This window comes from Leucopleurus acutus (genome assembly GCF_964270905.1).
Source record: "Leucopleurus acutus genome assembly, chromosome: 16".
NCBI classification, from domain to species: domain Eukaryota; kingdom Metazoa; phylum Chordata; class Mammalia; order Artiodactyla; family Delphinidae; genus Leucopleurus; species Leucopleurus acutus.
In genome coordinates, this window is record NC_139158.1 from 54,139 (window position 1) to 67,268 (window position 13,130).

At 60.1% G+C, this 13,130-nt stretch overlaps 1 protein-coding gene across 1 annotated transcript in view; it reads left to right on the top strand.

The window, feature by feature from the left end:
• The first annotated feature begins 250 nt into the window (after nucleotides 1-250).
• The window catches only part of FAM20C (FAM20C golgi associated secretory pathway kinase), a 37,638-nt gene continuing 24,758 nt past the window's right edge, over nucleotides 251-13,130 (top strand). Inside the window, exons 1-3 of the mRNA XM_082857952.1 lie at nucleotides 251-1,858; nucleotides 3,611-3,786; nucleotides 8,983-9,061. Of these exons, the coding sequence (XP_082714078.1) occupies nucleotides 1,248-1,858; nucleotides 3,611-3,786; nucleotides 8,983-9,061 (866 nt within the window). The 5' untranslated portion in view covers nucleotides 251-1,247. The remainder of the gene's footprint in view (nucleotides 1,859-3,610; nucleotides 3,787-8,982; nucleotides 9,062-13,130) is intronic.

The window sequence follows — 13,130 nt, forward strand, 5'->3', positions numbered from 1 at the left end:
TCCGCTCCTCTCATCGTCACCCGCGGTGGCGACCCCAACACCCCCTCCTCCTCCCCTTCGCCGGCAGCCTGGGGCGCGGCACCCGCCCAAGGCGGGGGCGTGGGGCATAAGGTCGCCGCCCAGAGGGAGCTCATCCGGCGGCGCAGACGCCCAGCGCCTCCGGGGAGGGACTTGGCCTGGGTTCTGGCCCTCGGCTTATCGGGGAGGAGCCGAGAGGTTGCAGCTGGCGGCGGCCTGCCCCGAGTGGGCCGAGGTCCTGGGCGCGGCAGCCAGGCCGGGGAGCCCTTCTCGGCAGAACCCGCAGCGCGGGATCAGCGCCGTCTGCTTTCCTCTCTGTCTTCTCTGGGCAAACCGCGGGAAGAAAGCGCCCTCTCTTTAGCGGGCCGGGAGCTGCAGAGCATCGCGGGGCGCGGCCGAGGGGAGGAGAAAACAGAGGGAGCAGCGTAGGCCCGGGCTCGCGGGGCTGCGGCTCCGCCAATCTGCGGGCGCTGACGCGGGGGGCGGCTCCGCGGCGCTCGGATATCTGACCGCCCGGGGAGAGGCTCGGCTGTGCGGGGGCTGCGCTCCGGAGACGGCCGGTGCACCTGCCCGGGGACTTCGCCGGACGCTCCGTGCGCCACCCCCCAGCTCCCGCCCCCTCCTCGGTCCCCGCGGCCCTGCGCCCTCATTCCCCTCCAGGTCCCCGCCTGCGGGCCGCAGCGTGAGAGAACCGAGCCCTGCCCGAAGGAGCCGCCCCTTCTCCGCCCGGCCGGCTCGGCGCCTAGCGCGGCCCACGGAGCAGCGCAAGAGACTTCGTCGAGCCTCGGATCGGATTGCGCCGCGCGGTCGCCTCCACCCCCCACCCCAGGCCGCCGCGCCTTGGCCGAGATGGGCCTAAGTGTCCGGCCCCTGCGCGCCTGATGACCGCGGCCGCGGCCCCGGAGACCCAAGCGGGCCGCTACGTGCGCGGGGCCTCCCCGAGCTGCGCCCCCAGCTTCGCGGACGAGGGCCGCTGGGCCCGGCCGGCTGAGGGCGCGGCCGCTCCGGAGAGGCGAGAGGGAGCGGCCCCGAAATGGCCCGGCGAGCGGGCGCTTTGGCGGTGGGCGCCCTACGCGTGGGACAGCCCCGGGACGAGTAGCTGGCCGACGCCAGATGGACCTTGATCCGCGCCGCGGCACCGCGTTCGTGCCAAGCCAAGACTAGAAGGGCACGGGCGGAGCGCGCTCTGGGGGCGCCCGGAGTTCCAGGCCCCGCTCGCCCGCCGGGCCATGAAGATGATCCTGGTGCGCAGATTCCGCGTGCTCATCCTGATGGCGTTCCTGGTGGCCTGCGCGCTGCACATCGTGCTGGATCTGCTGCCCAAGCTGGAGCGGAGCGGAGCGCAGCCCTCGGGGGAACCCGGCTGCTCCTGCGCGCAGCCCGCGGCCGAGGCGGCGGCACCCGGCTGGGCCCAGGCGCGCGGACGCCCGGGGGAGCCCCCGGCAGCAGCCTCCGCCGCCGGCGACGCGGGCTGGCCCAACAAGCACACACTGCGCATCCTGCAGGACTTCAGCTCCGACCCTTCCTCCAACCTCACGTCCCACTCGCTTGAGAAACTGCCACCCGCAGCCGAACCGGTCGAGGGCGCCTTGCCGGGGCAGGATCCCGGCGCCCTGCGACCCTTAGACCCCGGTCACCGGCCACTGCTCAGAGGCCACGGAACGCGTGGACCTGTGCCGCCCCCCGGCCCGAGCGGGGACGGCTCCCTCCTGGCCAGGCTGTTCCAGCACCCACTGTACCAGGCAGCCATTCCGCCGCTAACGGAGGACGATGTCCTCTTCAACGTGAACAGCGACATCAGGTTCAACCCCAAGGCGGCGGCGGCGGAGAACCCAGACTGGTGAGTGGGGCTGCAGCTGCTGAGGTGGGTGCTGGCAGGCCCGACACCCAAGGCAGCCAAGCGCCCCTTGAGAATAAAGATCCTTGCACATCCAAGGCGCTGTGTAAAGAGGCTCAGGGTCAGAGACTCGCAGAGGGCGTGGACCCCAAGGCAGAGGCCCCAGGAAGGGGAGCTTTGTGGGGCGGGCAGCGTGCAGGCTCTGGGCACTGCCTTTGTCTCCAGAATGACTGCCTCCCTGAGAAGGGCTGCTGGGTGCTTTGGGAGCTGTTTCCTGTGGCCACTGACCTGGAAGGCAGACATGGCAGGCAGGAGCCGGGAAGAGTGAGTTCTGCATTTACAGGAAAGCAGTGCTGGCCTGCAAGGCCCTGGTCACTGGCTCACAAAGGGACTCAGGCAGTGAGTGAAGGCGCTTCCTTGGGAAGCCGCTGCCTGCAGGTGCTTTTGGCAACACCGCTCTGCTGGACGCGTCGGGAAGGTCTGGAGAGGCCTCATGAGTCCCTCAAGTCCTCAGGGACTTGTAAACCAGTCCCTGAGAAAACATTAGCAGAGGGGCACGCTGGCCCCCATGAGGCATAACCAAGGGGTTCTCCCCCTGCCCGGGCTGCAAGGGAGTGACAGCTTCCTAAAAGGCGAGTAGCATCCCCCAGGAGCATCTCTTTAAACTGCCCTGCTTTAACCCCTCCCCCCAAGGCCCTCCTCAGCCACACAGATCAAAATAAGCAGATGCTGCTGCCCTGGGCGGTGAAATATTAACCAACAGCAAGGTCGCGATAAATAAGTACCTGCAAAGGTTACACAGGCAACAGAGGGGAAAGGCCAGGTTTCCAAAACATCTCATAAAATCCTTTCTCCTTTGCAGTTGGACCAGACCCAGTGTTTTCTGTCTAAACACACCAAGGTGTTTAGTGGCCTCTGAGCTTTGTCTGCTGGCCAGATTCACGGAAACGCTCAGAAATTTGAGAGGCAGAGCAGTGTGCTAGGCCTGGGCCTCTTTGTAGGAGAGACAGAGCCCAGAGCCAGTGGTCAGTGATGGGGCCCTTGGGCAGCTTCTCGTAACCCATCGTGTCCATCGTGGGGCAGAACTTGGGGCTGAAAAGGCCTCACTTGCAGGTGAATTAGCGCTTAGACAAGTTCCGCTTTTCCCTCCAGCGGCAAACAGGGCCTGTCCTCCCCCAGACTGGCCCTTTGGCTCAAGAGACAAGGATGGGCCACGTTGGCAGCAGGTCCTCGATTTGGGCCTCGGCTGGAGTGAGTGCCACTTTCCTCTCTCCCACCCACGGCTGCTTCCTGAAAATCAAATTTAGCCTCTTGAATCATTGCTGTCCCAAGGCAGAGCACCCAGCAAAGGCTTCCGCCAGACTGGACTCATCTGCCCCCAGGAAGCCGGCAGCCCCTCGCACCCGAGGCTGACATCATGCTTGTCAGGTGTTTCAGTGACCCTGGGCCAGACGCGGCAGGGCTTCGCGCTGACGGTCTGGGTTTGGTCTGCTTTAGTTAGAGCTGTCTGTGGCGTCTCCCAAGGGTAAGTGAGAATTACAGGCCTTCAAATATATTATTAGCTGGTGGAACAACGGCCACAGAGAAAGTGCGGACGTCGCAGGGCCCTGTTTGAGTAGAGGCACCTCTGAGTAAATCCATGTTTGCTTGGCTCCAAAGTGAAAACGTTGGCATCGATGCCAACTCCCCCATCCATCTCGAGACCTTGCTGTTCTGTTCTTTCCCTGTTGACCTGGGTCACCTTCATTTGTGCAGGCCACACGAAGGTCCTGAGGATGAATTCCTACCCACAGGGGACACGGCCGTGGACTCCTATCCCAACTGGCTCAAATTCCACATCGGCATCAACCGCTATGAGTTGTACTCTCGACACAACCCAGCTGTGGAGGCCCTGCTGCGTGACCTCGGCACCCAGAAGATCACCAGTGTTGGTAGGTGACCTCCCTGCCCGGCCAGCTCTCCTTGCTGGAGCCTCACCTCGTGGGCGAGTTATACTGGCAGGCTTCCCAGAGGAGGCGCCTGCAGGCCTTCGATGCTCTCAGTATTTGGGGGCAGCAGGAGGCCGTCTTCTGCTGTTGCAAGATGAGCATGGCGGGGCAATACGCCGCCCCCAGTCCTGTTGTTCTGCTGCAGGGGGTGCCCCACGGGTCCCCCCCGCGGGTTAAGAAGAGGCCCCCCTGGCAGCTGCAGGGAGACGCCTTGGAGAGCTCGGCATCTTCTGGTTGTCTGGGGAGGCTCTGCCTCAGAGCCCACCTGGTGCTCCTGGGGTTCGTGTGGGCGGGGAGTGACTAGGGCTCAGCTCTACCCAGGGCAGAGCCCCATACGCGGAGTAGTTTGGAGGAGACGCCTCTGAGTTCTTTGGGATCTGCTGAATCAGAAGTTTCAGGGCATCCAGTTACTGGTTCCAGGAAAGTGTGCCGGCAGTGGTTTCTGAGCGTGGAGGTTTGACGCCATTGTTCTCAGGCCTGTAGGCAACTGTTTGTGAAGGTCCCGATGAGTCACTAATAGCTCCAAGGGCAGAGCGGGTGGGCAGAGGCCCTGGGTGGGAGGGACAGTCCCAGGAGGCGCGAAGGGTGGAGGGAGGCCCCAGGAGGCAGGGGGTTCCAGGCACTGTCTTACTGGTGTCTGGGCCGTCCTGAGGCTGAAGGGGCTCTGCCAACCTGGGCTGATGCCGGGGAGCCGGGAGTTGCCTGTGAGGCTGGCGCCCGGGTCTCCAGAGCGCTTTAGACGCTGTGCTGGGTGCTCTGCCCGGTGCTGAGCTGCTTGGCAGCACCCTTCTCCCTGGCATATGGTTGTTCACCCTGAGAGAGAACTCGCCGGGGCACGACGGTGGTCTCCCCTCCTTCTTGCTGCCCAGGAGGAATCTGAGTGCCTCCCGGCCCCCAGCCCCACCCAGCCCTCCTCCTGTGCTGGAAGGCAATCCGTGCGGACGAAGAGCACTGCAAGGGAGAGGCCACAGCCGGGGTGTCCCCTTCTCTCCTGAGTAGACGAGGTTGTTCGAGAAACGTCCAATGCGATGACCGTTTGTCATCTGTTCAGTGGGTTCTCTTGAGCACCTCCTGCATCCCAGGGCCCCTTTCTGGGCCGTGGGAGTTGGGGGTGAATCCAGCCTCAACAAGCTTCTGCTGCGTCCTGACCTGCACATGCCGATGGACAGATAAAGTCGAGAGTGATTACGAGGCGGCGACCTCCACCTGGGAGGACCAGGTCTTGAATGGGGCGAAGGCTTCCATGATGGAAGGCGGCAGGGAGCGTGGGCCTTTCGGAAAAATGACAACAGCATTTTAAAGTTGGGGTTTAGGGAAGTGCAGCATTCATGCTTGCAGGCTGCTGTCCGCCCCAGTCTCCCATCTGTCAAGTGGGCTCGGGCACGTTGCATCTTATTTCAAGAAGACGGACAGTGCACCCAGGCTTGTACAGTATTAACTCAGGCTTTGTGCAGGGTCTTGGTTAGAGGCAGGGCTGCAAGGATCCCACATGCCAGCCAGGCTCGCCATAGCCCTCAGGGGACAGACAGCCTCCCAGCTCTCACTGGACGTTGCCCTGTGCAGAGAGCAGAGCCCAGGAGCCCAGGAGCCCAGGGAGCAGCCGGAGGCCGAGGACAGCCCTCGGGGGCTCACAGGCAGCTTTGCCCGCCCTGGGCACCAGGAGGAGCCCCCATTCTCCCGGGGGCCTGGCCTTGGGGCACCCCCACCCCCTTTGGTCCGACTGTCCTGGGCGGTGGCGCCTAGGCTGCCTGACGTCCCGGAGTTCTGGCTTGCTCTGCGCCTGGCAGGGTGGCCTGGGGTGAGTGCCTGCCCATCTGTGTCCTGTGGGCTGTTTGAGCTGATCTCACCCGCTGGACTACCCTGGCCTAGGTGGTCCTAACCCAGCATGTTCCTTGGGGCCGTGGGCCGGTCAGAGCCCAGGCTGGCATTCACAGGTGCCTGACGAGTATGGGAAGGTTGCCTTGGTGGGACCCCGGGTATCATCACCCACAGCGAACAGCAGGCCTGGTGTGTCCCGACTCCCCCAGTCACGAGTCAGCGTGACTCTGGGCAGATGGGTTAACTTCTGTGGGCCTCCCCGTGTCTCCTGTGGGTCACAGACGTGGTCATATCCTCGACCCTGTAATCTCCAGCTTGCAAATCTGAAATCATAACCCATTTGACAGCAAAACCCGACCCAACATGAACGGACATGGAGGCAAAGCCTAAAATGAGAGACTGTTAAACCCTTGTTTTTCTCACTTGGAGTGAATGTTCCCATGGAGTGCATTTAATTCCGGGGTTCTCCCCCGACCCGCTCAGGGCTACAGGATCTGTGGGATGGATACACCACCTGCAACTCTTGTCATCTGAAATTTTCAAAACCCCTGAACACTTCTGCCCCAGAGATTTTGAAGACGAGTGTGGACCCGTGAAACCTGCCTCCCAGGGCTGTCGAGAGGTGTTGGTGAGGAAGAGGTGGGAGCAGAGGCTAGGCAGCGTCCCCGCTCGTTACCTCTGCGTGGGGCGGCCAGCACTGGGCAAGCTGGAGCCTGCTGAAGGCCTCCGCCGGACGCTCAGCCCCACTGTGTGCGGCTTTGTGCCTGGAGGTGCTCCCAGCAAGTTCACACTTGAGAGGAGGCCCCTCTTCCTGAGGAAGCAGGACATCTTCTCACCTGGAGCCCAGTGGAGCCCCCGGGAGCATGGCTGCAAGTGTCCAGGCCCAGGCTCCTGCTGGGCGGGGAGCAGGGGAGGGCTGGCCCGGCCAGGCTGCAGGCGTCCCCGGGGGTGTCTGCCCCCACATCCAGCTGGTCGTTTTTGTTGGACACCCAGCTGCTGAGACAGCAGCCTCTGACTGGGCCCTTAGCTTAGCAGAGCCACTGGGTGGGTCTGTCCAGGGACCGGGGTCCCTGGACAAGAGCTGTCTGCTGCTGGAGGCCCTGCCCCTGGCACTGCTGTGGCCTGGGGGGGTGCAGCCCTCGGAGGCCCCATGGGAGCCGGGAACCTGCCTTGGGAGTCAGGGTTCAACAGCGCCGTCCGTCCTTTTGAGCTTAAAGTGGAAGAAGAGCTAGAAATCCAGCCCGTCTCCCGACCCCACCCTGCAAATCGGGGGGCAGGCCTCCGGGAGGGCAGCCTTGCCCATGGTCAGCACATCTCCGCCCCCAGCTCTGGGCTGTGTCTGGACCCAGATGGTCACTTCAGTCTTGGAACGTCAGCCCAGAAGTGGTGTGGCGATGAGAACAGGTCCTGCGAGGCCCCCGATGCTTTCCCTCAGAACAGCTCGGTCAAGGCTCCCCGTTCAGAAGCCCTCGATCCCCTCACAAAACACATGAGGCCAGCGGAGATTTCTTTAGAGCTGGGCTCCCGGCTGCTGAGCAATGGCTATTAGCTGCCTTTAGAGGCTCAGGACCCTGAAGCCAGGCCTCAGAGGCTTTGGCTGGGCCAGTGATAGTGTTGATAATTAACTCACTGTTGTGCACAATCATGGATGCAAAGAATAAATGACACAATTAACTACTCTGTACTTGGAGTTACTTAAAAAGAAGTCACTCAGCAGGAGAGGATTCGGGCAGCCTCTGGCCTGAAGCACAGACCCCACAGTTGCTCATCCAGATCAGGGCAAAGCCCTGGGTGGTGCCGAGCAGTGGAGACGCGGCTCCACGGGACAGAAGTCCTGGGCGCTCACTCACCTGCTAGGACAGCAGCCCAGGGGGCCGGAGGGCCGCTGCCTAATGAGCGGGCTGCTCAGGAAGGTGGCTCTGGGCCCAGAAGGGCTACAGTCCCCCTCCTTCCCCGGGGAAACCACCGCGTTGTGCTCCGCGTCAGTCCCCGGAGCCTGGCTCGACTGACCCGGAGGAAGGGAACTGAAAATGCCCGGTAAGCTGGACGCCCATGCCCAGGGCCGGAGGGGCCTTCAGTCATCCTGGAGGAGGGACAAAGGCCGCCCCAGGGGACCCGGAGAAGGCGGTGAATAGCTGAGGTCCTCCTCGTGTCTCTCCGCTGTCGGGTTGAAGGTCAAAAACAAAACCTGTGCGTTGCTGGCCCAGCTGCACCCCCGGCGCTTGCCTTCTCCATTTTGGACCGTTGGCAGCCACGGCCCCGGAATCCAGCAGGCGTGTGTTCCGACTGGGTTCCGTCTAAGTCCAGGGCGGGAGCTGGTTTCCACCTGGGGCAGTGCTGTGGTTTCCCTCGCAAGTAAGCAGAACTGCCCCATAAGGGTGAGCTGGAGGGTAGCAAATCACGGCGTCAGGCGCAGTCCAGGCCGGAAGCTGTTGCTTCTCGAACATCCTGGGGCCTGTGTCATGGCCTGAAGTCTGGGCTGCACCCCCAGGTTGGGCCGAGGACCCAGGCCGGGGCACAGGCTTACGTGGGGCAGGTGCCCATGGGGCTGGCCCCTCAGCGCCTGTAAATGGACGCGCTCTCGCCTTTCTCCGTGGCTCTGGGGTGGGCGGGGAGAACAGAGAACCCAGCGGCTCCTGGTGTCACATTCTCCAAACTTGAGCCGTCCTTGGGCCAGGCCTCACTTCTTCTGACCCTTAAATCAAGGCAGGGGCTGTGAAAACAGCTGGACCAGCGTCCTGACCGTGACCCCTAAGGACAGACGTTGGTCCTACTTCACAGATGAACTGGCCGAGGCTGAGGGCACAACGTCAGTGGCCCTGCTGGCGTCCCCGTGCTCACCTGAGTCCCCTGAGGCACCAACGAGTGGGTCTCAGCCCTGCCCCCAGCCCCATGGGGGAGGCTGGGTGGGTGTGGTGAGCCCCCTTCAACAGAGGGGGCCGAGGTCGGGGCAAGCGGAGACACCGTCTAGGGCGCCAGCTGGGGCCACCGCACACCCAACCCTCCAGTGTGGCAGCCTCCCGCCACCTCTGCCGTCGGCCCATTCTCCCAGGCCCCGTCCACCCTCCTCAGCACGGCTCCTCCAGCCCCTGGTTGGCGCTTCCTGACCCTGAACCATCTGCCTGCCCCGGGCCTTGGTCCCGGACCCTCCCCACTCCACCGCCACGACCCTCACATTTGCACCCATACCCTGACCTAACCCCACAGCCTCAGGCCACCGCTACCCGGGGGTCCCCCCAGAGCCTGGAGCAGTGCATCATCAAGCTCACGGGCCTGCCCCAAGGCAGCAGGTGACCCTGTATTCTTTCCCTCCTGTTGCAGCCATGAAGTCGGGGGGCACACAACTCAAGCTCATCATGACCTTCCAGAACTACGGGCAAGCACTGTTCAAACCCATGAAGTAAGTGCCGCGCCGGTGGGGGTCAGGCGCGAGGGGCTGTGGTCGGGAGTGCGCAGGTCGTGTGATCTGTGTCTCAGCCTCTCAGCTCTGCTCTCCTCGCCCGAGAGCAGCCAGACTCTATGTCTGTGAATGCGCATAGCCGTGCCCGTAAAACTTTGTTTCTAAAACTAGTGGGTCAGCTGATTTGACCCCTGATCCCTATTCTAGATGAGACAGGAACTGCCACCAAAATCAAAAGAACCCCTCAGTGGCCCCTGAAAACTGTGGGGCTGGTGGAGAAGGGACTACCCCGGAAATGAGCAGCTGTGGTCTGTGATGTCCACTCTGATGGTCCTGGGGCTTGCTTGTCCCGCATGGGCCCAGTTGTTTGCCATCTTTGGTTAGTTTCAAACAGGGCCTTTTTTTTTTTTTTTTTAACATCTTTATCGGCGTATAATTGCTTTACAATGGTGTGTTAGTTTCTGTTTTATAACAAAGTGAATCAGTTATACATATACATATGTTCCCATCTCTCTTCCCTCTTGCGTCTCCCTCCCTCCCACCCTCCCTATCCCACCCTTCCAGGCGATCACAAAGCACCGAGCTGATCTCCCTGTGCTATGCGGCTGCTTCCCACTAGCTATCTACCTTACCAAACAGGGCCTTTTTTGCACTGTTGAGACGGTTCATTGTTTTTAAAGCATGGGTTGCACCCCCAAAAGCCCATGAGGCCATTCAGGTCATGTGGGGCTGCTGGGCTGGGTGGGGACTGCGGCAAAGCTCCAGGGCATGGGCCCCCCCCAGAAGGAGCAGCTATCCGTGACCAGGGCGGACGGCCAGCCTGGTTCACACAGGACAGAACCCCAACGTTCATGAGGGGTGATGTGGGCGAGGTGAGGCCTAGGCTGCATGTGGGCTCCTTGGTGAAGGTTCTGGAGGGGAGGGGGCTCCTCATAGAACTTTCTGGCCACCGTGGGCTCCTCTGTGCCCTCTCAGATTGGAGCTTGAGTAGAGGGGCCCCTTCCAGGCCTCTTGATGTCGCGACAGTGAGTATGAAACTGTGCGGGGAGGAGGGTGTGCCAGGCGGGGTCGAGCTCAGATGTTGCATTGACGGCCAGGTGACAGGTGGGCCTGGACCCCTCCCTGGCAGGAAGCCAGGACGATAGCTGAAAACCACAATGTCTTTGTCGCCCCGTCGGCCACACAGGCCCCCCGTCTCGGTGGTGTATTGTCCACAGTCCAGTAAGTCGTCTCCAGATGCGCCCAGAGCTTTGTAAGTTGAAGATTCTGAATTAATTAGGTGGTAGTATTTTTCCTCTGAGATCTTGAAGGATGTATGCTGAGAGGGTCTAGAGAGGAACAGCCCTGAGGTGGAGGTAGAGCCTGGGGGGCCCGCAAAGTGTAATTTACGTGGTTTGTGCACGACCATTTAAAGTTGTTTTTTTTTTATTTATTTTATTTATTTTTATTTTTGGCTGCGTTGGGTCTTCGTTGCTGTGCGCGGGCTCTAGGCACGTGCGGGCTTCGGTAGTTGTGGCTCACGGGCTCCATGGTGCGGGCTTCGGTAGTTGTGGTGCGCGGGCCTAGTTGTTCCGCGGCATGTGGGATCTTCCCGGGCCAGGGTTCGAACCTGTGTCCCCTGCATTGGCAGGCGGATTCTTAACCAGGGAAGCCCCACCATTTAAAGTTTAATGGGTATATATTTTTAATAGACATTGAAAAATATTTAAATAGGGCATTAGCCCATGAGTTGCTGAGTATTCTTGCTTTAGTGTTAAAGTAAGATTTTTTAGCACCTTTAGCAAGATGTAATTTACATATTTCATAATTCAGCCACGTAAAGTCTACAGTTCAGTAGCTTTCAGTATATTCACGGAACCGTGCACCCATCACCACAATGTTAGAACCTTTTCGTTGCTCCAGAAAAAGCCTGTCCGATGCTGCCCTCCCTCCAGGCCTGGACAGCCGCTGGGCTACTCTCTGCCTCTGTGGACTTGGCCAGCTTGGAGTTTCATGTAAACAGAATCACACACTATCTGATTCTTTGAGTCTGCGTCTCTCACTGAGCATCGTGTGTTCAAGGTTCATCCACGTTGTGGCCGGTGTCAGAGCTTCCTTCCTTTCTGTGGCCGAACAACACTCCCCAGTGTGGATGGGCCACATTTTACTTGTACTTTCATCCGTTAATGGGCGTTGGAGTTATTTCCACTTACTGGCTGTATGAATAACGCTGTATGAACATTCATGTACAGGTTTTGGCGTGGACATGTTTTCATTTCTCCTGGCTGTGTGCCTGGGAGTGGAATTGCTGGGTCACATAATAACTACGTGTGACTGTTTGAAGAGCTGCAGACGCTTTTCCTCGGCGGCTACGTACCGTGTGGTCCCACCAGCCACCTCCACGTGCTGCTCGTCAGTACTTGTCTTTATCCGCCTTTTCGGTCCTCGCCATCTTGGTGGGTGTGTCATGTGGTGTCTCCTTGAGGTTCTGATTCATAGTTGTCTACTGACGAGTGCTGTCGAGTGTCTTTTCATGTCCTTGTTGGTCATTTAGATCTTCTTTGGAGAAATGTCTGTTCAGATCTTTTGCTGTTGTTTAGTTCATTGTCTTTCCATTAGTAAATTGTAAGAATTCTTTGTCTATTTTGGATATAAGACCCTTATCACATACGTGGTGCCCTTTGAGGCACAAGTTTCTCATTCTGAGGATGTTGGATTTAACTATTATGTTGCTGTAGCTCGTGCTTTTGGCGTAGTATTTAAATTGTAATATCGAAAAATGTACATGCTAGGTAATAGTGCTGCAGGTGATTGTGTGTGGCTGAAGTTCAGAAGCATTGGTGTATCCACAGAGACAACAGGCCTGGCAAGGCCATTGTTGTGTGGCCTCCAGTAAATTCATTCCCCCTTACTGGGACTCAGTTTATCCATCTGTCAACAAAGGCATTGTAGGAAGAGGTTTGAGGTCTAAACTCTGTTGGATTGGTTTAGGAGACAGGGCACCAAGTTTATAGAAGGAAGCCAGGAGGAGCTGGTATTTGGCAAGTTGGGGTGGGGCTGGGCAGACGCACCAGAGTGTACGGGCTTTGCAACAGGATTCAACCTGCTTCTTGGAAAGGAAGCGTCCAGGTGTGCCCGTAACACTAGCTGTGACCACCTGCTGGCAGAGGTACGCGTTCAGTCACCCCACGAGCACTGAGCCCGGCCTGGCCTCCTGCCAGGTGCAGGGAATGCGGGCGTGACTCAGGCCCGGCACTGCTGCTGCTTAGGGTGGGACGGAGAGCGGTGTGTCTGCTCCACTGCGCAGGGCCTGGTCCTCGGTGACTGAGGGCTGGTGAGCGCTTGGGAGGCAGCTGGAAGTTTCTCAGAAGTGACCTCCAGCTGAGGCCTGAGCACAAGTGTGACGCTCAGGAGGACAGCCTGGAGGAGGCAGCACAGTCCAGGACCGGGCGGCTTCTACAGTCTGGAGGACCAGTGCTGTTGTGCAGAGGAGCACATCACGGGGCTGTTTATACTGAGGTTCATTTAAGTGAGATGAAGTTACAACCTAGTCTCTCGGCACACCAGCCACACCTGAGGCGTCAGTGGCTGCACATAACTGGTGGTGCCGTGTTGGACACGCCCAGCATCACAGGAAGTTCTGTGTTTGAGCACAGAACTCGAGGGGAGACGGGTCCAGGCAGCTGGAGAGGGGCAGCGGTCAGACTCTGCAGGGCATCTGGGCCTGGATGTTGGGATTTTTTCCAGGAGTGTCAGTCAGCCACGTTATACGGGGAGGGTGGGAGGGCTAATCGGGTGTCGGATGGGAGGTGCTGGCGTCTGCGCCTGAGGAGGCGTGAGGATGGGGGATGAGCGTGGCTCTTAGAGACACTTGGGAGAGGAAGACCCCCTGGGCACAGTGACGGACGTGGTCGGGGCTGAGAGAGTGAAGGCTTCCAACCTAGGTGCCAGTGGCCTGCGGGGCCGTGCGGGGTGGGGGGTGGGGGTCCAGGCAGGGAGCAGGTGCACGTGGAGGCGCCTAGAAGGTGAGGCCTAGCCGTAGAGAGTATCCTTGCTGTGTGACCTTGCAACACTCCCTCCCCTCTCTGGG